Consider the following 23,564-nt stretch of genomic DNA (forward strand, 5'->3'; position numbering starts at 1 on the left):
CTTATAAAGGAAGAAAATTTAATTGGGGTGGCTTACATTTGCAGAGGTTTAGTCTATTATTTTTATGGTGCAACATGGTGGCATGCAGGCAAACAAGGTGCTGAAGAAGTATCTGAGTGCCCTGCATTTTGATTTGCAGGCAACAGAAAGTGGCCTGTCTCACTGGAAGTAGCTTGAGCAAATATAAGACCTCAAGGCCCTCCTCCACAGTGATATACTTCCTCCAACAAGGCCACACCTATCCCAATAAGACAATATCTCCTAATAATACCACTCCCTTTGGGAACTATTTTCTTTCAAACTACCACATTCCACTCCCTGGAGCTCAAAGACTTGAAGCCATATCATAATGCAAAAATGCATTCAGTCCAACTTCAAAAGTCCCCATAGTCTATGACAGTCTCAAACTTATTTAAATTCTAAAGATCAAAGTCTCTTCTGAGATTCATGTTGTCTCTTAACTGTGTTCTCCTGTTAAACCAAAATCAAAAAGCAGGTCACATACTTCCAATATGTAATGGCACAGGATATACATCACCATTCCAAAATGTAGGGAAAAGAGCATAGTGAGGAAATACTGGACCAAAGCAAGACTGAAAAGCAGCTGGGCAAACTCCAAACTCTGCATCTCCATGTCTCACACTCTTCAGATCTTCAGCTCTGTTCAGCGTTAACTGTAACACACTTTTCTCTCTTGTGCTGGTTCTACCCCCTTGTAGCAGCTTTCCTTGGCACATATCCCATGACTCTGGCGTCTCCAACATCTCCAAGACAGTTCAGGCTTCAACTTCACAGATTGATGCAATAGCCTCTCTAGGCCTCCACACGTTTGGCCTCAGCTGCTTTTCTTAGTTGTGAAGGAAAGTTCCATAATACCTTTCTTCTATCCTTGACTCTAAAGCCAGAACCATGTAGCCAAAGCTGCCAACTTCTGGTACTTGTTGGGACTGGAACATGGCCTTCTCATTCAATTACATCTTCAACAGCTTTCTGTCCTTCCCTGCTGTCCTGAAATGGATCTGTGTAGACCAGGTTGTCTTCCAACTCAGAGATCCACCAGCCTCTGCCTTCCCAGCACTGGGTTTAAAGGTGTACACCACTAAACCGGGCTCTAAGCTTTTCACAAGATGGAAATTTAGCTGGGTGAGATTTTGCCGTGAGGTCATCACTTCCTTTATTCTATTTCTTAATCTGTTTATCTGCTTGAATTCAGGATTTAGCTCCATTTCGCTTCCTGGTGTTCCCTTTCTCCTCAAATATTTTTCCTTGCTCCTTTTCATTATATGTCTTCACTGGAGTTAACACAAGTAACTAACTGCACAACAGAGTCTATCCTAGGACTTAGACTGTGTTGAGATTTCCTCTGCCAAGGAATTAATCCAAAACTCTTAACTTTTGCCTCCAGCAAGGGCAATCACATTCTTCACCAAAATATCACAAGAATGATTTCTAGGCAACATACTAGAATTCTTCTCCTCTGAAACCTCTTGAACAGCCCCTAACAGTTCACATCACTCTTAGCACCACTGTCTTCCATGTTCCTACTGGTATAACCCATGAAGCAGTGCTTGAAGCATTCCACTGCTTCCCAACCCAAACTCCCAAAGTTCAAATTCCTTCAAACCAAAGTATGGTTAGGCCTTTCACAATAATAACTCCCTCCTGGTACCAACTTCTGTCTTGGAGAGTTTCTATTGCTATGAAGAGACACCATGGCCAGGGCAACTCTTATAAAAGAAGAACATTTAATCAGGGTGGCTTATATTTGCATAGGTTTAGTCTATTATTATCATGGTGGGATATGGTGGTGTGCAGGCAAACATGGTGCTGGAGAAGTAGCTGAGTGTCCTATATCTTGACTTGCAGGCAACAGGAAGAGACCTGTCTCACTGGTAGTAGCTTGATCATATATGACACCTCAAAGCTCACCTCCCAAGTAACATACTTCTTCTATTAAGGCCACACCTCCTAATAGTGCACTCCCTTTGGGAGCCATTTTCTTTCAAACCACCACAAATATTAAGGCTTAAAAATAGTCTAGCAGGAGTCAGTAAAATGGCCCAGTGTTCAAAGCCACTTGCAACATAAGCCTGATAACCTGAGTTCAGTCTCTGGAACCTGCATAAGGTACAGGGAGAGACCAGCACCACAAAGCTGTCCTCTGACCTTTCAATGTATTTTGTGGTACGCAAGACCCACACAATAATATGCTAGCAAGGGGCCAGTGAGATGGTGCAGTGGGGAAAGGTGCTTACTGCCTGATAACTCAAACTCCCCCCGCCCCCTGAGACAGGGTTCCTCTGTAGCTTTGGAGCCTGTCCTGGAACCAGCTCTTGTAGACCAGGCTGGCCTCGAACTCACAGAGATCCACCTGCCTCTGCCTCCCGAGTGCTGGGATTAAAAGCGTGCGCCACCACCACCCGGCAGTTATTATTATTTTATATTGGAGCTGCTGCTATAACTCAGTGGTAGAGCTCTTGCCTTGGCATGTGTGAGGCCCTGGGTTCAGTCCTCAGCCCTGAAAACCAACCACAAAAAGCTATATCCCTGCTTTTCTTTTTTTTTTTAAATTTATTTATTTATTATGTATACAATGTTCTGTCTGCATGTATGCCTACACACCAGAAGAGGGCACCAGATCTCACAGATGGTTGTGAGCCACCATGTGGTTGCTAGGAATTGAATTCAGGACCTCTGGAAGAGCAGCCAGTGCTCTTAACCTCTGAGCCATCTCTCCAGCCCTCCTCCCCCCTTTTCTTTTTATTATGAAGTCCTGTACTGTTGTGTTACAGTTTGCCTGTTCTTGGAACCTTCATATAAAATACTTTCTTTTTGAATATATCTGAATGATAATAAAGCTTAAACCGTATTTTACCAATGTAGAAATACAGTGGTTTTGATTTTTTTTCCTTCTGTTGCTGCCAAAAGTAACTCATCTTGCATAAAAAAATAGCCTCTCTAAAAGTCCTGATACTTTGAGTGAAGCATTAATGTCTTCTGGCACTGTAAAATATAACATTTGTTAAGATCTGAGAGAAATAAAATGATGGCAGGTGTTTGTTAAGGTCATACGATTGTCACTAGTTTTGGATGTATGGAATTTCTGTGTTATAAAGAAAAACTGACTAGGGATATAGTTTAGTGGTAGAGTGATTGCCTAGCATATACAAGACCCTAGCTCCAATCTTCAGTTTCCAACACACACACACACACACACACACACACACACACACACACACACACACCACACACCACACCCCCTCACTGTCCCTTTGTCTATTTGGTGCTTCTTGATTCTTCTCTCCCATGTGACTACTTAGAACGTTGGAGCAATAGTTTAAACAAATGCCGTGGCTTCTCTGTACGTGTACAACCCTGCTGTAAGGAAAGTAATAGTTTTTTTTGTGATAACCAATAGCAACTTAAGAAAATTCAGCTAGCAGGGTGTTGGTGATCCATGCCTTTAATCTCAGCACTCAGTAAATATTAGTGGACAGGAAGAAACTCTTATCTGGCAGGGTATATCATTTCTATAGAAGAAGCTGATAATGGTGTATGATAATCCAGGCTTGACCAAGGATTGAATAATTTCATATTGCCTGTTTAATTACAGTAACTCTGCAAAGGATCCATTTGAGGACTAGATATTATTACTACAGTGCCAGTCAGTGTATGTGATCACATCTTCAGAGGTGTTCAAAAGGTTTTAAACATCTGCAGATGAGGTCACTTGGACAATGTCTTGTTACCAAGAAAGAATTAAGTTGGTGGCAAGTGAGAGATAGGGTAGGAGGCGCTTACTGGAAAAGTCAAAAACAAACAAAAATTACAAATCACCACCTGCCTGTATGCTCTGTAAGTGGAGGGTTTATTCTTCCAACAGGTCATATCACATCACATGTATGATGGCTACCAACTTTTTAAAACCCTACATCTCAGAGCCACAGTGCTAAGAAAAAAAAATTTGTAACATTATGATAAAGTCTAGGGCAGGATTCTCATTGGTAGAGAAATGGTCACACATGGTGTCATGCACAGCACACCCCTGAAACACCATGTGGTTAGAGAGAGTTCTGGGGTATTTGGGGGGGTTGGTTGGTTGTTCTTTCTCTCATTGTCAGCTAAGGTTGTGGAAAGAAGAAAGCTAAGGTTCTGGTTCTGAAGAAGGAAAAGACTTTTTAGGTTGACATATGGCAAAAGAAAGATTTTCAGATGAGAAGCGTGTCTGTGGGAAGGCTGGAAGTTGTGGGTGGCCGCAAAGCAAAAACTAGATGCCTGAAAGTGTTGTGTGAACCAGAGTGAAAGGCGCGAAAGGGAGGAGGGGAGAAAGTTAAGGCCAGAGTCATAGAAATGTGTCGTAGACCTTTAAACAGGGAAATGTGATAGGACAGAGAAGTAATTGGCAGGTATTTTTTGCAGTGAGATTACACAAGTGAACCTTATCCCTCTGTACAGGAGTAAGGCAGTGAATGGGGCATTATATCAAAAAGCCCTTTGCACCAGGACTTGGAGTGTAGCTCAGATGAAGTACAATTGCCTAGCAAAGACCTGAGTTCCACAAACATCACACCTGCTTTTTGGAACAGTAAAATTTTATACTAAAAAACATGTTTAATAGGAAAGAAGTAGTGACAGGCATGAAGTGGTCATAACTCGACTGAAATAAAAAAAAACAAAAACAAATAGAACTGTGGCAAACACATCTTTAGCTAAAGGGAGAGGACACAAGAAAGAGACCAGAGTTGGTGGTTATCCAATACTGGTACCACCCTAGCTCAAATTAAGAGGCTCTCTGATTAAGATGAATCTTTGGTTGATAGGGCAAGGCAGTCAGGATAAGGAATTCAGCGGCCTGTATGAGCTGGGGTTGCTTTATAAGCCTGAAGTGTAGCATGTTCATAAAGTATACGACTCAGAGGCAGACTCCAGAGCCTGTGAGAAGCCATCTTGAGCTCCGCCCTTTGATCACTGGCTGCCATTGTGGGTCACATTCTAGAATAGTGATGTGGAAGTCACTTGAGAAAGAGCCAATGAGACAGCTGAGGTTGACTACAGCAGAAAGGCAGCGGCAGCTCACATGCTGAAGTGCTCTGACCATTGAATCAGTTCCACAGCCCAGGCCTCTGCACCTTTCCCCCTCATTTACAATGGAAATATATCCACAAATCCCCATGGAGGTTAGTGCCTTCTTTCTCTTCGTGCTGTTGCTCTCAGACCATTTACATTCACAGTCTTCCAAAAGGCAGCAGAACAAAACAAGGCAACAAATCAGAGTCAAGACTCCTGGCCCTTTGAAGCTTTGGTTCTTACACAATCTGAAGGCATATTATGGGGAGGTAGGGACTGAGGTAGGGACTCAACCTGAAAGGTTGAGATTTTGTTGAGGGTCCAATTTTGACTCTGAATGTCATACACATTGTGAGTGATGACGAAGCAGTTATTTGTCCCGCCCCCTCCCACGATAAAGTGTTCTTTTCTTAACCCTGTTGTCTTCAGCTCCAGTTTTACCATTGTCTGTTCCTCCTTTTTCAGCTCAATGTCCATCTTCTCATACACATAGTACCACTGGCTACTGGTAGGGATTGGGAGACTCCCGTGTTAAGGTCACATTGTAATTGAATGTTTTCTGGGGCTCAGAGGCTTAGCTGGGGCCCAAGAAGACTGAGCATAAAGGTTTAGGTAAGGCAGAAGGAAAATTCTACTGCTGGATGATCATAGTGACAAATTTGGGGGACCTTTCTTGAACTGTGATGCATAAAAGTTAGAGCACTTAGTCCTCTCTCCCTCCTTCCTCCCACCTATATTTGTTTCTCAATAACACAGAACATGGAGACGAAACTCTGGTCCCCTTGAGTTCCCTTTCAGACTCCATTTCCTTCCTCAAGGAGACAAAGCCCTCAAACTAGCATACACTGCTTCCAATACTGCATTTGTTAAATATCATAAACACATAGAATTTGTGGTTGCTGTGAAATGTCTTTATGAATGATTTATTGCACACATAATCTTCTTTGTCCTGCTCTTACTAGGCACTTATTTTTAAATATTTCTTGGTATTAATGATTATACTGCTAGTTTACTTATTTTCATTTCATTGTACAAATAAATCATGATTTATTAATTTCCCTGTTAATGTATATGGGGGATGGTTTTTTTAAAAAAATAAGCATGGTTGACAATTTTGTATATATAACCATGCTTGAGAATTTCTTCAGATATACCTGAAAGGAGGATTGTAACCAGGGATATATAATGAAATACTCTTTATAAAAAAAAAAAAAAAGTCACCCCCCACACACACGCATGCACATCTCTGAGGGTACAGATATTGTAGGCAGGCCTTTCTCAACACAACCAGTGATTTCCAAACTCTTCTCCAGAGCATTTTTTACTTCCCTGATTGCTTTCTTAATTTTCTAGGATAGGACTGTATTTCTCAAAAGCTGTTATTATGGGTTGGTTGGGTCTTGGTTTCATTGGTTGACACTCTGTCCAGAATATAGTATTTCTAAGGCAGCAACACCTCTCTGGTTTGCTCTATAAACCTCAGAGCTCAGATCAGAATATAGCATGTAGTAAGGGTTCAAAAAGCAGATATTCAATAAATCAACTCGGTCTGTTTGTGTGTACACAAGCACATACATGTGTAAATTCCTTCTGTAAGTCTGACATGTCTATAAATAAAAGTCCATGCAATAACAGGGATTTATATCTTTATAGTCTTCCTATCCAAACCCTATGCTTCATATTATAACCAGTTCACAATATCTAAGTCTAGTCTTCATTTCTTCCTTTTGTGTAAGCCATACAGTGAGCTTTCGTGGGCAAAATCAGCAACCGGGTATGTCAAATAGTGAAACCTGCATACCAGGAATCAATAAAGGTCTCTCTGCTCTGGTCTGGAGGCTAGGATTTGAGATATACTGATGTCCTACTAGGTAGAATTGTCTTCCACATGAGAGAAACCATGTATTATAATAAGCTTCACTATTAAATAGAAAATTGTACTGGAAATTCATTGCATTTGCTGAGATTCCCACTGGCATAATTAATTCTTTCTTTTCCATGTGAAACTTTCTGAGACAGATGGAGACTTCAGCAGAAATTCATGAGGCAAAGTGCTATAATTTTTTTTTAGAAATGTAAAAGTTGGAAAAGACTAGAATAAACCTCAACATTCTGCCCCCTCTCCCTTCTCCACCCATCATTCTCTGTTGCTGCAGGCAATCCCAGCACTACCAATTGCAAACCTTCCTAGCTTTACTCAGTTCCCTGAGCTGAGTGCTACTCTGACTACCTCTCAATTTTGCTTCGGTCTGTGTCTATGAGATCTATAAACAAACTGGTCAGCACATCTTAAACCAGGAGCTGTCCAGGTTGTTTTAAGAGCACACACAGTGAGGACCAGGAGTTAGAGTAGTGGCAGGCCACTCAAGCTACCAAGGTTACTCCTGCTTCAGGAGAAGCACCGAGTCACAGATGTGGTCTCTCAGTTCCAAACACAAATTCCTAGGGAAAGATGATGACATCACATGACCAGATGCATTCCTACCTCTAGGAAGCTGTGGCTCAAAGGTTTCATTGTACACACATGGCAGCCAAGAGCCACTCCTGTAATGGACAGATGATATAGGACACATCCAAGAAAGGAGAAGAATTCTAGGCCAAGATGCCTTTTGGTGTCTACTGGAATTATCTGCAGCTAGACATGTGTTTAAGATCTTTGAAGCCTCTGGCTTTTTACCCAGGAAGAGTTTTACATTTTCTGTTTCTCAAGTATTCTTTCCTTAAATATTTCTTTATCTAATTTGTTGATCTCCTTCCCATACCAAATTACAAATTTATCAACAAATTCTTGATTTCCTGGTTTCCTAAAACTGAGCTTTGAGGGCAACAAGAAATCTTTTTCTATGTATTTATTTATTATCTGATTAATAGATAATAAATTAGAAAGTTCAAATCGTGTGTGTAGTACTGTCTGTTTTTGGTGGGCTTATGATCCATTAAGCCTTTCTAAGATTTTATGTTGTCTTATTGCAGGAACATGACATTGAAACACCCCATGGTATGGTCCACGTTACCATAAGAGGCTTACCAAAAGGAAACAGACCAGTTATCCTGACATACCATGACATTGGGCTCAACCGTATGTATTGATTTACAGCTTCACTTTTTAATCAGCATGTGTAATCTCTATATATTAAGGGAACAATAGTATTCCATTTTTATTTATTTGTTAATCAATTGATTGATCGGTTTTTCAAGGCAGACTCTCTCTGTGTAACAGCCCTGGCTGTCCTGGAACTCTGTCTGTTCAAGGCTGGCCTTGAACTCACAGAGAGCCACCTGTCATGTGCTGACATTAAAGCATAAAGGAGTGCACCACCACTGCCCAGCCACCTTATTTTTATTTACTTTTTTTATTTTTTTGGGTAGTCTTCCATTTTTTTTGAAAAATTATTTTATGTGTATGACTGCTTGTACTGCATGTACACTGCTTGTGTGCTTGGTACCTGTGGTGTCCAAAAGGTGCAGCAGATCCCCAGAACTTCAGTTACAGACGGTTGTAAGCCACCATGTGGGTGCTAAGAACCAAAACCCTAGTCCTCAGTAAGAGTAGCAAGTGCTCTTAACAACTGAGCCAACTCTCCAGCCCTAAATAGTGGTATTTAATAGAACAGAGCTAGTCTTTCTTTTTACTTATTTACTTACTTACTTACTTACTTACTTTTTGGTTTTTTTCGAGACAAGGTTTCTCTGTAGCTTTGGTGCCTGCCTCTGCCTCCCTAGTGCTGGAATTAAAGGCATGCGCCACCACTGCCCGGCTGAACTAGTCTTTCTTACACTCCATCTTTATTGTCACATGCAGGGTTACCATCCTTAGGTAGCATTCAGGGCATGTGCTTGGAGGATTTTAGACTATATTCTCCTTTTTGTTGTGTCCACTTCAGACTGACCTGTCAGGTACTATGAGAGCAGAGCCAAAGTCCCTTTCCTGTTTTTTGTTTGGTTGTAATGGTACTGGAGACCGAATGCAGGGCCATGCTCATGTGCAGTAAGTGCTCTTCCGCCACCTCAGCCATGGTGCTTTATGTTTGAGGTTAGAAAAATCAAAAATTTTAACTTAATTTTGTTGTGAGAAACTCACTGAATTATTAAGTTTTCTCTCTACAGCCTATTACTAGGTTCTTTAAGTAGGTGCTCCATCATAATGCAGTTTGAGTATCCCTATTATTCAAGCTCAAATACAAAACTACAAAATCCGGAGCTGTTTTAATGCTGCTGTGTTGTGATAAGTAGAAATTTCTGTCTGACTTAAGGTAATAAGTCACATTCAACACAGAGGTGCACTAAAAGTACTGAATACAATAATCACTAGACAATCTGTGTTAGGTATATGTGAGATTAAAAATGAGCCGGGGCTGTGGTGGCACACGCTTTTAATCCCAATACTTGGGAGGCAGAGGCAGGTGGATCTCTGTGAGTTCGAGGCCAGCCTGGTCTACAAGAGCTAGTTCCAGGACAGGCTCCAAAGCTACAGAGAAACCCTGTCTCGAAAAACCAAAAAAAAAAAAAAAAAAAAAAAAAAAAAATTCATATTCAAGTTTAATATAAAACCAGAAATTTCTCATTATTTATATGCAGATATTTAAAAATATAAAAGTCTTGGTACTTCTGTTAAAAAAGCATTTCAGAAAAGCAACACTGAACATGTGGAATGAGTTTAGTCTCTAAGCCAAAAATTATGTAATGCCAGTACTTGGAATACCCTCTCAAGGTTAGGTAGGTACTAACTACTGGTGCACAGACTCTCAAAACCTGTTATCCTTCATGCAGCTCTGGCTTCCGTTGACGGCCCAGGGCAGAGATTTAGCATGAGAAGTGATGAAGGCCCTATGCTAAGAGGGCAGAAATAAACAGCATCTCCTCCATGCACATAGCAGTTCTGACAAAGCCCCATGTGTGATCAGCAGCTGGGAATGTCCTCTACCCAGGGTCAGGGGAAGGTCAGTGACTCATCCTCAGGTAGAGGATCAAGGTGCATGAAAGACAGCATTGTGGGTAGGAGATTATTTTGTGCACCACCAGGAAACCCAGCAAACATCCACAAGGTGTTCCTACTCTGAACCCATGGTGTGGAGTTGAGAACCAGTTGCTCTCCAGGCACCGAGGTGCCTCCTGTGGAGTCTTCCTTCAGCAGCCTGAGTGAGGCTGTGTGCAGACTCCTCACCCAAGTGGACTGCTGCTGAGAAGGGAGGGAAAGAGCAGGGCTCAGCATTGCTGAGCAAAGGAAAACTGGGGAGAGCTGGAGAGCTTGTGATCCACGGGTGTTCTCGTCTCATAGATAAATCCTGTTTCAACACGTTCTTCAACTTTGAGGATATGCAGGAGATCACCCAGCACTTTGCTGTCTGTCACGTGGATGCCCCAGGCCAGCAAGAAGGGGCCCCCTCCTTCCCAACAGGGTAAGGCCACAGGGAAGACCTCTGGAGGCTTGAGGTTGATGAACAAATGGGTGGATGGTGGGGGCTCTTGGTGTGTTTCCCTCCCTGTGATGGTATCACACTTACAAGTGGTGTTGCTTGCCTGTCTTTCTGCCCCTGGTCTCAGAAGCCTGTGTGTAAGTGTGTTGAGGGCTGCTGTGTGTTTTCACATACCCAGGAATGCCACTGCATGGCCGGGACCTATGTACCTGTAGTCACAGGCAGAATGTGTCTGGAGCTCCCACTTCTCACGGTATTTCCTGTCACAGCTAACTTCCTAAATATGATTGGCAGACTGCAAGCTACTTCCTGAGTTGTCTCTTGCTGCTGGACATTCCTGAGCCTGGAAACGAATGTTAAGAGTTTGGAAATAGCACACAGTAGGCCATCTCGCCAGTTCTCTTCCTATAGCTTCCTCTGCTATAAGGGGTGTGGCTCCTCTTCCTTCCCTCCTCACATGGCCGTCGTGGAGGATCCTGGATTAGGCCACAGTTGTTTCCGGGCACTATACCACACCCTTTGAGCCTTTGGTTAATTAAAAAAAAAAAAAAAAAGTTCTGTTTCTCTAAGACGCCTGGACTGGTCAAGGTTTCCTAGAGACTGGGAATTGTGGATGCTTTCTAATTCAGAAGGTGTTCTTCTCGGTTTCAGGTATCAGTACCCCACCATGGATGAGCTAGCTGAAATGCTGCCTCCTGTACTTACACACTTAAGGTGAGTAGATTCTACAGTCGTCTACTTTCTTCCCTCTCTTTGCTGCAAATGAAACCCAGGGTTTCACTCCCAATAAACAGGTGTCTTTTCATTGAGATTTATTATCTTGTTTTGACTCTAGTTTATATTCTCTAAACTAGTGGTTCACAAACAGAAGAGTCATACGTTCATTGCACTTAGGTGGGTGTAGGTGACAACCAATCATAATAGACACCTTAGACAAAGTAGGGTAAGGTTGTATCTCAGTGATAGAGCACATGTTTAGCAAGTATTGTGCTCTGAGATTGATCGTTAGCACTAAGCAATATCAGTACAAAGAAATATATGAATATTATGATAGATAAAAGAGCAGGTTCCTCATAAATGAAGCTAGCTAGAAAATGTCTCCCTGGGTACATGCCATACAAGCTGACAGAGAGCCAGGGCAAAAGAAAGACATAATAATTATAAGATCAAGTGGAAGAAAGGCATGTTGAACAACCTGAGAAGCACAGACCAGATTCCAAAAGTCTGAAAGATCAGATCAAAGTTCACAATATCTAGCCGGGCGGTGGTGGCGCACGCCTTTAATCCCAGCACTCGGGAGGCAGAGGCAGGCGGATCTCTGAGTTCGAGGCCAGCCTGGTCTACAAGAGCTAGTTCCAGGACAGGCTCTAGAAACTACAGGGAAACCCTGTCTCGAAAAACAAACAAACAAGCAAAAAAAAAGTTCACAATATCTGTTGGTGGAGACTGCTTGTTCGTGCCTGGCTGCCCAGACCCAAAATAATCACACAGAAACTGTATTAATTTCAATACTGTTTGGCCAATAGCTTAAGCTTCTTATTAACTAACTCTTAAATTTTAAATTAACCCAATTTTTATTATTTTATCTTTTACCACGAGGCTCGTGATTTACTGGTAGCGGCATGCGGGTGTCTTTCTCCCCCGGTGGCTACGTGGCGTCTCCATGGTGTCTCCATGGTGTCTCCCTGCCTCTGCCTTGTTTTGTCCTCTATCTGCTTGGAATTTCCACCTTACTCAGTTCTGCCCTCCCATAGGCCAAAGCAGCTTTATTCATTAACCCATGGTATTCACGGCATACAGAGGGGAATCCCACATCAATGTCCTTATTGTAATAAAGAAAGATCAATGGATTTTAATCCGGGAGTGATACATAGTTAGACTTTTAAAGGGATTACTGTAGGTATATAAATTATATGTTGATAAAACTATTTAACTTTAAAACAAGAATTATTCCTAGTCTAGTTATTTGTAGAGGAGTAAAAGGAAAAAAACATGGAGACAAGTTAAACAACCATAGTAGTTTAGGAAAAAGATAAGATTAGCTTGGTCCTTGATTCTGTTTAGGGATGGATTATTGTGAGGGCTGAAAAGAGGGCTCCAAAGAGGGCTCCGCAGTTGAGATTCCTGCTCCTGCAGAGAAGCTGAGTGGCTCCCAGCACCTCTGTTGGGTGACTGCAACCGTCTCCAGCTCCAGCTCCAGGAGACTCATTGCCCTCTTTTGGACTCCACGGGTACCTGCACTCACCCTGCACTTAACTCACACACAGAGACAGGTGTATTCACTTAAATGCGATCATCTTTAAAAATAAATGAAAGCTTATTTATTTAAAAAAATTAAAATTATAAAAACGTAAGTGGGTAGTAACTAATGAGTAGTTTCTACAAGATTTACTGATGAATTTTGAGGTGGTAGTGAAAATGAATTCCAGGTTTGAGGCATATATATACAGTTTTTGAGACTGAGTCTCTCTTATAGCCCTGGCCTTCTCACTATGTAGACCAGGCTGGCCTGGAACTCACAACAATCTGTCTGCATCTGCCTCCCAAGGGCTGAGATTAAAGGGGTGTACCACCGCCCCCACAGCATATTTTATCAACCTTTAAAAGCAAATTTGAAAGTAGGTGGTATTACCCTTTTTGGTATTGGTAAGACACTGAAGTTTGAAAAGTTGAAGAAGTTTGTCTAAGAAACTGTGTGAGATTCTGCATATACACGCAGCTTGTATTCTTTCCAAAGGTAGTTGACTCAGTCAGTTGTTGATGTGTCCTCTTCACAGTCTGAAGGGCATCATTGGTATTGGAGTTGGAGCAGGAGCCTACATCCTCAGCCGATTTGCAGTAAGTACAGGAAAGATTAGTCTCAACTCCCTGAGGCAGTGTGTGGGTCCCAGCTGGGTGCCTGCTTGTGTTGGTTTTGTAAGTTCCAGCTGCTCCAGCCTGTGTGTGTGTGTGTGTGTGTGTGTGTGTGTGTGTGTGTGTGTCTGAAAATCCACCAATGAGGCCAGAACGTTGTAAAGAGACCCAGATGCTGCTTCTGGGGGGATTATTAAAGCCATGAAAAATGAGCTTGAGAAGCCATGAACTGACACCATCATGTGACAAAACAGCGGGACTGCAGTCTCCTCCCAACCCTGTAGAAGGACTCCTGTTGTCATCCCTCCTGGGCCATAGGGGAGGACTCTTGTTGTGATCCCTCCTGGGCCATAGGGGAGGGAGTTTGGGGTGGCATTGCCTATCCAGATGGCTTCAGGAAAAAAATTCAGGCGCCCATGTTGTCCCCCAGCAGCCCACAGAAGCCCCTATGCCAAGTGTTTTAGCACACTCATCCATAAGGAAGTCCCCCTACGAGTCAAACAACTGCAGCATGCTCTCCCCTACTGTAGCCACAACAATCTTGTCTTCCCTCAGCACCCGCGAAGGGAAGATGGCTTGATAGCATCCTGAGAGCCTGGTTTCCAGGAGCTGGGTCAGATGTCAAGAGGAATTGTCTGTAAGGGCTCTGGAGCATCTCTGCAGTCCTCCTTCCGGACACCAGGAGCCAGGCCTAGCACAGACCTGCTGAGCATGGCCACTGCTTTAAAGAGTGGGGAGTGGGCGTCTCACACAGTTGTCTCTGTCTCTCTCTCAGCTCAATCATCCCGAGCTGGTAGAAGGCCTTGTGCTCATTAACATTGACCCGTGTGCTAAAGGCTGGATTGACTGGGCAGCTTCCAAAGTAAGTCCTTAAATGACAGTGTCTGTCTGTTCATTTTCTCGTCCCTTAGAAAATTACCTTTCCATGAAGCTTAAAGGCAAAATGAGATGTTTCATTTTGTTGAGTGTTGTGAATTGAATGTACCATGCAAGCATTCTTAACATCGAACTCCATCCACAGCCCCTCACAAAATGTTTTAAATATGCAATTGAGGATTATTAGCACATGTAATCACCACCCAGCCAGTGCCTGGAGTAGTTTCAGTTCGTCTCCCTTTTCATGACAGGTACTCTTTGCCTGCTATTTCCTTATTCTGACTTCCATTACCAACAGACTGGTGTCATCTGTTCTGAAGCTTTTGTAATTGGTGTTGTAGATTATATTCTTCTGTGTCTTGCTGTCATTGCAACAACAAAAACTGTCCTGCCATCATCTTTGTTTCTTTTTTGTGGTATAGGCAATGAGTCCAGACCATTTTACATGCTAGGCAAGTACTGTAATATCATGCTATACCCCACCTCTTACCATCTTTGTTAAAGTTATGGGTTATAACTTGAATTTCCCTAAGAGGCAGTGACATTTCTGCCCATTTTTGGAATATTTTTGTAAAGTTCCTTCTAAAATCCTCTGCCCCTCTTGTATGGCTCCCCGTTCAACATAAACACATTTTGCATGTATGGGACTGCAGAGATGGCTCAGGTGTTAGGAGCAATGACTGCTCTTCCAAAGCACCTGGGTTTAATTCCCAGCACACACATGGCAGCTGACTCTAAATCCAATTCCGGGAATCCGACACCCTCATGTAGACATACATGCAGGCAAACACCAGTGCAAATAAAAATAAATAAATCTTTAAAAAATTTTTGCATGTAAGTCTCTTGCTGGATTCTTGTATCTCAAATATCTTTGCTTTGCATTTTTATTCTTTTAATAAATAAAATGAATGAATGAATCATATCTAGTAAACACAGAAATAGCTCTTTCCTACTGTTCCACATGTCATATGGATTGTTAATTTTCACCATATGAATAAAATGAAGAAATTTGATCTCTAAAATATGTGCCAGCAGATAGAAAACAAAGTAAGTATGCTAACGACCTAATGAATATAAAAATCCCCATGCTCAACTCGAGTAAAGGAGAGACCCTGGAGAAAGCATTGTATTCTGTTAGCATTAGGTTCCCCTATATTAAAACATGATCCCTGTTTTCAGTTTGCAATGGAAGCAGTTCATTTTCTTATTGAAGGCAAATGCTATTTCTGTGTCTTAACATAAATATGTGGGTGTTGAAGTTAAAGCAGTGATGATTTCCATAAGAGAAAAAACTTGCTTTCATTTCCTTATCAAGAAGATTACTAATGTAATAATCTCATTTTTTAAATACCTGCTTTTAGACACCTGCTGGCTACCATGAATGTCTTTGTAATTTACCACCAAAAGAAGTGCTCTCCACAGTACTACAGCCTCATTGATCTCATTTATCAGGAATTTATTGGTACTCAAACCTATGATATCCAGGAATTTAGTATCTAAGAACTTTAAAGGATAGTGAGGTAGTTGTAAGTGGAAGGTTATAATGACTTTTAAAGAAATTAACCCATATCTAATGCTTACTGTATACCAGCCACTGTTTTATTTTCTTTGAATTTTTTATGTTTTGCTGCTTTTCGTTGTTGTTTCTATTTTTTGGTTTTTCCAGACATGTTTCTCTTTTAAGCCATGGCTGTCATGAAACTCCTTCTGTAGACCAGGTTGGCCTCAAATTTAGAGATTACCTGCTTTTGCCTCCCAAGTGCTGGAATTAAAGGTGTGTGCCACTGTTGCCTGATTTTTTTTTTAACTGTTTAAACTGCTCTTCTCGGGTTAACCAAATCAATTCATAAATTTTAAGGTCACATAGCAAGAAACTCACCATGCTAGGATACTTGTGAAAACACTTGTAAGACAAAAAGATAAAATCTAATTACCAATGAGTAAAGGTAACACAAATGTAATGCTATAGAATGGAATAATATATGATCAAAAATTTGTCTTATTGAGGCCTGATGTGAGATGGGGATAGAGTTTGAGGCCAGACTGAGTGGTATTGTGAAACTTTGTTTTTAAAACAAATAAATAACAACAACAAAAAAAAGATATTGGCTGTTTGGTAAAGAAAATTACAAAATTCTCATATAAAGAAAAACCTATCTGGGCTAGGGATGGTGGCACATGCCTTTAATCCTAGCACTCTGGAGGCAGAGGCAGGCAGATATGTCTCTGTGAGTTTCAGGCTATCCTGGTCTGTTTTTCAAACTCCAGGTAAATGAGACCCTGCATATATTTTCTACCTATCAGCAGACCAGATTCTGCAGTCTGTCTGTGCCTCCCCACATTTATTTACATTAGGGGATTGTTGCCTTCCCTAGCTTTGGATGGGGTGTACTGACAATGCTGGTGCCAGCTGCGTTGGAATTCTCTCTCGGTCTGAGGCTATAAAAGGTGCTCACCTGTCTAAGTATACAACCCTCACACTTAGATGTGTAACAACCTAGTGACGTTCATAGAATACTTTGGGTCTGAGCATTCTGAATAGTGCAACACATGAAGTGAGCTGAGTAATTAATCCTCTGCCTCCTCTTTCCTCTGTAGCCTGTGGCTCACTGACAGCCCACAGGGGGATGTCAGGCCATCTTGTTTCCTTGACCTTTCACCTATGTCCTCGTCTCTCCCTCACCTCCTCTTTTGCATCCCCACCTCCAACTCAGTATGTCACCTACAATCCAAGTCCTCAGTAGGAATTCCATCTGAAGCCCAGGAAGAAAGCTTAAAGGGGAATTGGCAAGATCATTTGAGCTGGAGATGTTTCTGAAAATAGACTGTCTCCAGATTTACAGATTGCTGTGTTTATTAGATGTGAGATGCATCATTTTGAAATGGGAAGAATTGGGAGAAAAATGTTCAAAATGTGAGCTGTAAATATAGCTATTCCTCCCACTGCCTGAAATAAAGATGGCTAAAACTGGAAGGAATTTTTCCTTTGTCTCTTGCATGTCTTGGGCCGGGTTGTAAGTCCATCTCTACTGCCATCAGCCAGTGTAGATGCAGAAAGAGGGGCAGGGATGAAGCGGCAGACTGCCACGGGACTCAGGTCTCACTGTTTTTGAAAGAATGGCCACTATTCCTTCCAGCCCTATTTTAAAGCAAGCTGTGCTCATACCATGGAAAGAATACTTAGTTTTTCCTTGTATTTTGTATTCCCCCCCATTTCTTTGAAATGATACTGGTCTGTGTTTTTGTTTGACTTAGAAGATACTGTGTGTAAAGTACCCTCCTTTAGTGGACAGCCTGTGACTGCTCCCATGTGCTCATTCTCCTAACACAGCTTTGCTCTTCCAGCTCTCAGGCTTGACGACCAACATCGTGGACATCATTTTGGCTCATCACTTCGGGCAGGTAAGCACCTGTGCCGCCGGAAGAGCTGGGTTTACTGGCTTGTGTGCGAAGCTTTGTTGTGTTTTAGGAAAGAAAGAGAGGTACCTTGCAATCTCCTGGATCCTGGCAGATAACATGTCCCTTGCAGTCAGAAGGACATGTGGCCCTGCCAAGGCCAGGCCTGCGGGGAGGCCTCTCTTAGCTCATGGATCTTGGCACTTTGAGAGTGACAGAAAACAGCATCTCCCCACCTGTCCCCTGTGAGCAGAATGCCATCTGTGTGTTTGACAACACCAGTGCTCACCAGACATCCTTAGAGCCACCGGGGGGTTCAGAAAAGGCCTCACAGAAATACAAGTTTCAGAAGGAGAAGAACAGAACGCTGAAATGTTCTTGTGAGAGGAGCTTAGGGATGATCTCATTCAGGCCTCACGGACCGACAGACACTGAAATCTGCAGCAGGGGTGACCTGTGCTGTGGATAATTGCTGGTGGGGATTGGCCTGCAGTCCTGTTTTCAAAGGGAGAAGTGAGGGATGAGAAACTGAGCAGTGAGGTCAGGAGCTGTGAGGCGGCTGGGGTGTGGAGGAGCAGTTACAGTGGGGGCAGAGGCTGGCCAGTCTAGAGTGCTTGATATTCTGAATGCACCTCAAGGAAAACGGGAGGATATACCAAGCTGCTCTTACCTTCTACTGATTATTTATGTGTGAGGTAGTTTTTTTTTTTTAATCTTGCTTATGTGGTGTAAGACTGGGTCCTCTGGAAGAGCAACCAATGCTCTTAACCACTGAGCTTTCTCTCCAGCATCTTTGGCTTTATTTTAAGACAGAAAATCCAAAGGCAGAAACACAGCATAATATGCCACCATTATCCACATGGAAAATGAAGGAGCTGACATTTAAATCAAGGTCCAGCTCTAAAGTAGTAGCCTTTCCTTCATTATTTTCTTTTATTTCATTACATTTTATCAATGTAACAAACTTACTTTTGTTTTAGAGAAAGGAGCTTATACAGCCCTATTACAGGAAATCTGCAACCCATCTCATTTCCTATTTCTTACAGGCAGTCACTCTAAGTCTGATTATTTTCTTTCTTTCCTCTGAAACAATGCCTATGCCCAGGCATGTCCTAAACTTGGATCCTCTTCCTTCAGCTTTCTAAGTCCTTGGGATTTTAATCTCATTCTTTTGTTCGTGGGTGACCTCCATCTATATTGCTTCCTTGATTAAGGAGACATAATTCACATATACTATGATGTACACACTGTAAATGTAATGTCTCTGATCTTTGTCCTATGTATTCTTATGTTACCATATATATTATTATATTATGTAGAATATTTCTACCAACCAAAAAGGTTCTCTTGTGTGCTTCCTGCTCACTAATCCTCCTAAACTAAGTACTCTAGTCCATTACTCTCTTCTTTACTTTTGCCTGCTTTTGAACTTCAAATGAGTAAAATCATAATGTGTACTGTCTGGGCGTGACATTTTTGCTCTATGTAACTATTTTTAGTATGTGCCATTCCATATACCAGTTGGTGCCCTCATTTGACACAGAATATGGAACTGAACTATGATGAGGCAAATAAAGATGTTAGCCATTCAGCGTATCTGTACATTAGTAAATCCTAAACTCCGCCCCAAATCCCTGCATGGAAAGGGCTATTGCCACTGAAAATACTAACCAAATAGGATGGACTTGTTCTGCAGCCCAGTTTACTGGTGTTTTCTTTCACTTATTCTAGGAGGAGTTGCAGGCCAATTTGGACCTCATTCAAACCTACAGACTGCACATTGCTCAAGACATCAACCAAGAAAACCTGCAGCTCTTCCTGGGTTCCTATAATGGGTAGAGTTGTTTGTCATTCCTTCTGTTAGCTGTGTAGTCCAGCTCTACAGTCTGTGACGTCTCAGGAAGCAGACGGGAGGGATAATCTGCTGCCACTGTTGTCCTGCCTATGCGGTTTGACCATCTAGGATGGAAGAGTATACACAGACTTTAGAAAGATCTCTAAAGAAGGAGACTGTGAGTGCTGAAACAGTTGTAGTTTCTAGGTTGTCTTGAGGGAAAAAAAAAGAAACCTAACTTAGATAAATATATTTAAGAAAAGAAAATAATGGTAGGGACCAGAAGGAACCCCTTACAGGAAGACAATGGAGAGAACGCTAGGACTTGATTTTGATTCTGTTTGCTGATACCTTGTCATGAATCAGTCACACAAGAATGTAAGTCAACTCCTGTTTCCTTGAGTATTTCAAAATCTACTTTCATACCTTCACTGTCAGAGGGTGGGCGGAGGGGAGCCCTGGTTCTTACCCTGGTGATAGTTTTCCAGAGGGAAGACGGTGGGGAGGCTGCATTTGTCAGCCGGAAGTCTGCAGAGTTACACAGCCTGTGAGGTGTGATGCCAAGCCTCGCATCTGGTCTGGAGAGCTTTCTACTTTTAATTGAAATAATAAAAAAAAAGACTAAAAAGTTCTTTGCAAAGCTATAATAAGTAAAATCCTCTTCCCATATAAAAGTATGTCATCCCCTCCTCCCAAGGGACTCATTCCTACAGACCACTTGGAAAATTCAAGTTAGACTTTGGGATTCCAGTAGGGCTCCTGTTAGAGTTTTAAAGTTTAACATCCGTAAAATCCGTTCCTGCTCTGTAGCATGCAGGGTGCCGTGAAAACAGCTGCTAAGAATAGCTCAGGGCCCTTCCTTCCTGAGGTGTGAAAAAAAGACAGTGTTCCTAGACGGTCATACTCTGGATTACATGTCCAGGAAACACATGAAGGGCCACGATCTCCTGCAAACTGTACTGATTCTGCTTTGTTTGTCTAGACGCAGAGACCTGGAGATTGAAAGACCTATATTGGGCCAAAATGATAACAGGTTGAAAACATTAAAGTAAGTGCCTCAGTCTCCCCGCTGGATGGCTATGCATCTGCCTGTCGTGACGAATCCATTGTCCGTTTACTTGCTGACCATCTCCTCTTCTTCCGCGTGTTCCTAGGTGTTCTACTTTACTGGTGGTAGGGGACAATTCACCTGCTGTGGAGGCTGTGGTAAGTATGGCCTGATGTGAGCAGGCTGGAATTGAAGTGTAGTCAAAGGTGTGTGGCAGGAACACAGCTGACACAGTGTGTCATGGAAACATGACCACACAAGGCCATGCTGCATCTAATTCCACCTACCAGGTTTAATTACATATTTTTAAATCAGCTCCTCAGCAGTCATCAGGTCTCATCGGATTGATCAGTGTACTCTGTGTGCTGCTGTCCACTCTGTGGCAATTACAGTTAGATTTTTGGCACTCAGCCTTCCACTTAAGAGAAGTTAGCCACCACAAATCCAGCAAATGAGAAGACTGTCGAGGGCCTGTATCCCTCTCCCTTGTGTTGACTTAAATAGCACGTTCACTTATATTTTTATTTTTATTTTTTTAATTTATTTACTTATTTTGATTTTTGAGACAGGGTTTCTTTGTAGCTCTGGAGCCTGTCCTGGAACTAGCTCTAGTAGACCAGGTTGGCCTCAAACTCACAGAGACCCGCCTGCCTCTACCTCCTGAGTGCTGGGATTAAAGGCGTGCGCCACCACTACCCGGTCACTTATTTTTTTAAAGGTATAGTTTAGCCAAATAAATAAGGCCTTTTCATCTTATTTCCACACTCCTGTTTTTCAAGAGGTGAGGCCTCATCTGAAACACAGAGTAGACCCTCCTCTAGCCACATTTAGACCTGACGCCCTGGCCAGAACCCCATATGCCTCTGGTGGTAGAAACTTGAGAGACACCCTGGGACACCAGGAGAAACTCCGAAAGTACCATTTCAGGACTGACACCTGGTTTTGCTCACTAATTCAGCATCCTTCTGAGAATCTCCTATTTGTTCAGGGCTGAGGAGTAACAGATCTATTTGGGGATTTGGAAAATGCATCGACATGTCAGAGACCAATGGCTGAGGCTGGGAATGTAGCTTATGGCACAGCACTAATGTGCAAGGTCCTGGGTGCAGTCTCCAGCCCTGCAGGAAAACACACATGCAGCCCTGGTGACTGTGGTTCGTTAAAAATGGAGACACAGAACATTGTATGATTACAAAGTAGTGGAGAACAGAAGGCATGCTTTGTTAAATGCAGACATGGAAGTTGATTTCTTAGAAAATATAGCTTATCTACTATATTCTGAGCACTGTGACTAGCCATTAAATACCCATTTCAAAATTCTACCTGTGGAATCCTTGCATATTCTATAGAAAAATGGCGTATTTGTTTATCACAAGCTGCATTGTCATTCACATAGAACAAATTAAACCTCTGACTTGATCTTGGCTTTTAGATCATCTCCTGATTTCAGAGGAGTTTTGTATACCTGCCCATCAGCAATCCCAAGACCCAAAGTTCACCTGGATTGCTGGTTCTTGCCTAGGTAACTAGAACCACTAAGCCATGCGTGCCACTGCTCCCCTAAATCAGATCTTATCACCTCAGAAACCATCTTGCCTTCCACAGTGAACTCGAGTCTGCCCTGAATTTGCTCTGTGTGCATCTCCACTTTATACTCTCCGCTGTAACGACACATGTGTACTGCACGACCCTCCTTTCTCTGCCTCTGGGAGTCTCCAGACACCGCCTTTTCTTCCTGTCTGTCTCTGAAATTTCCTACTTGGCCTTCTTTCTGTTCATTCCACACAGCTGTGAAGTTTTTGAAGTTACTTCGCTTTCTTTTGTGGTATATATAGTCACCCCCACTGGATTCCAAGCTCTTACCACAGTAATTATGAATATATTCTTAGAAGACATAAGGGAAAGCTGTTTGATCAAGTGAGCCATAAAATATTGTCCTACTAGAGCCATAGGTATAAAGCTCAGTGATGGGGCATGTGCTCAGATTATCTTCCCAAAATATTTTCTTTGAGGTTCCTGCCTCATGGGTAGAAGGGTACAAGATCCCAAACTTGGAAGTGTACCAGGCTGCCATCCCTAATTTTGCTGACCCTGCAACAGAACAATCACAGAAGAATTCAGCTTCACACTGGGGAGCCAGAGAGACAGTGTGGCAGAAGAGTCAGTGGTTGGGGAATGGCAGCTCTCCACTCCAGACAGGAGGGACTGAGCAGAGAGGTGGACACAGAGCACAGGCCCAGCTGATAGGCCAGGTGTGCTGGGACAGCATGGAGGAGATCCCAGCAGGACAGGGCCACAGTCCCGTTTGCCTCTCAGAGAAGGAACGTTCCTTGCCCACATCATGGCCAGCAGTAAGAGGCTTTAGAGTCAGCATGTTGTTCATTAAAGACTAAAAGCATTAGAAAAAATGACAAAATTTTTAGATGAACTCTGAACCATCAGACAAAGCGTGTATCATACATGACACCTAATCTCTTGGCATGTAAGATCACTGACATGGTAATTCTAGCAGTTTCTAAAGTTCTTTTCTTTTTCAGGTTGAATGCAATTCTCGCCTCGACCCTATAAATACCACTTTGCTCAAGGTAAGGTGTCTTTTTTCACAGCCAACTACTTGTGATAACTTAGGTACTCGTCAACTCTGTTTTCATTCTCTCTCTCTCTCAGAATAAGAAAAATAGATTAACTACATTTATGTATTTATTGGTGGTGGACAATACATGCCAAGGCGCATAAGGACAAGTTACAGAAGTCAGTTCTCTCCTTCCATGTGGGTCTCAAGGGTGGGACTCAGGGTGTCAGGTTTGGCTGCATTGGCTGCAAGCACTTTTATCCTCTGAGCCATCTCACCAGCCCAAAGAATATATTTTCTAAGTTCTCAAAAAACAAATATGTAGTGATATACTAGTGTCCTTTTCCCTATATCTTTTTAGATCATAAAGTCAGAGGAGCTGGAGGTCTGAGCACGTTGTCACAGGCCTTTAATCCCAGCACTCAGGAGATACAAGTACATCTCTTGCCTGGGCTTCATAGAGATACCCAGTCCAAAAAAAAAAATTTAAAAAAAAAAAGG

At 42.4% G+C, this 23,564-nt stretch overlaps 1 protein-coding gene across 3 annotated transcripts in view; it reads left to right on the plus strand.

The window, feature by feature from the left end:
* The window catches only part of LOC119814397 (protein NDRG3), a 64,430-nt gene that overhangs the window by 35,397 nt on the left and 5,469 nt on the right, over positions 1-23,564 (plus strand). For all 3 annotated transcript variants that reach the window (XM_038330067.1, XM_038330064.1, XM_038330066.1), the window contains 10 exons: positions 8,041-8,146; positions 10,346-10,466; positions 11,136-11,198; positions 13,262-13,322; positions 14,113-14,199; positions 17,559-17,615; positions 19,341-19,444; positions 20,426-20,491; positions 20,598-20,649; positions 23,029-23,076. In XM_038330067.1, coding sequence (XP_038185995.1) covers positions 8,041-8,146; positions 10,346-10,466; positions 11,136-11,198; positions 13,262-13,322; positions 14,113-14,199; positions 17,559-17,615; positions 19,341-19,444; positions 20,426-20,491; positions 20,598-20,649; positions 23,029-23,076 — 765 coding nt within the window. The remainder of the gene's footprint in view (positions 1-8,040; positions 8,147-10,345; positions 10,467-11,135; positions 11,199-13,261; positions 13,323-14,112; positions 14,200-17,558; positions 17,616-19,340; positions 19,445-20,425; positions 20,492-20,597; positions 20,650-23,028; positions 23,077-23,564) is intronic.

This window comes from Arvicola amphibius, chromosome 5 (genome assembly GCF_903992535.2).
Source record: "Arvicola amphibius chromosome 5, mArvAmp1.2, whole genome shotgun sequence".
NCBI classification, from domain to species: Eukaryota; Metazoa; Chordata; class Mammalia; order Rodentia; family Cricetidae; genus Arvicola; species Arvicola amphibius.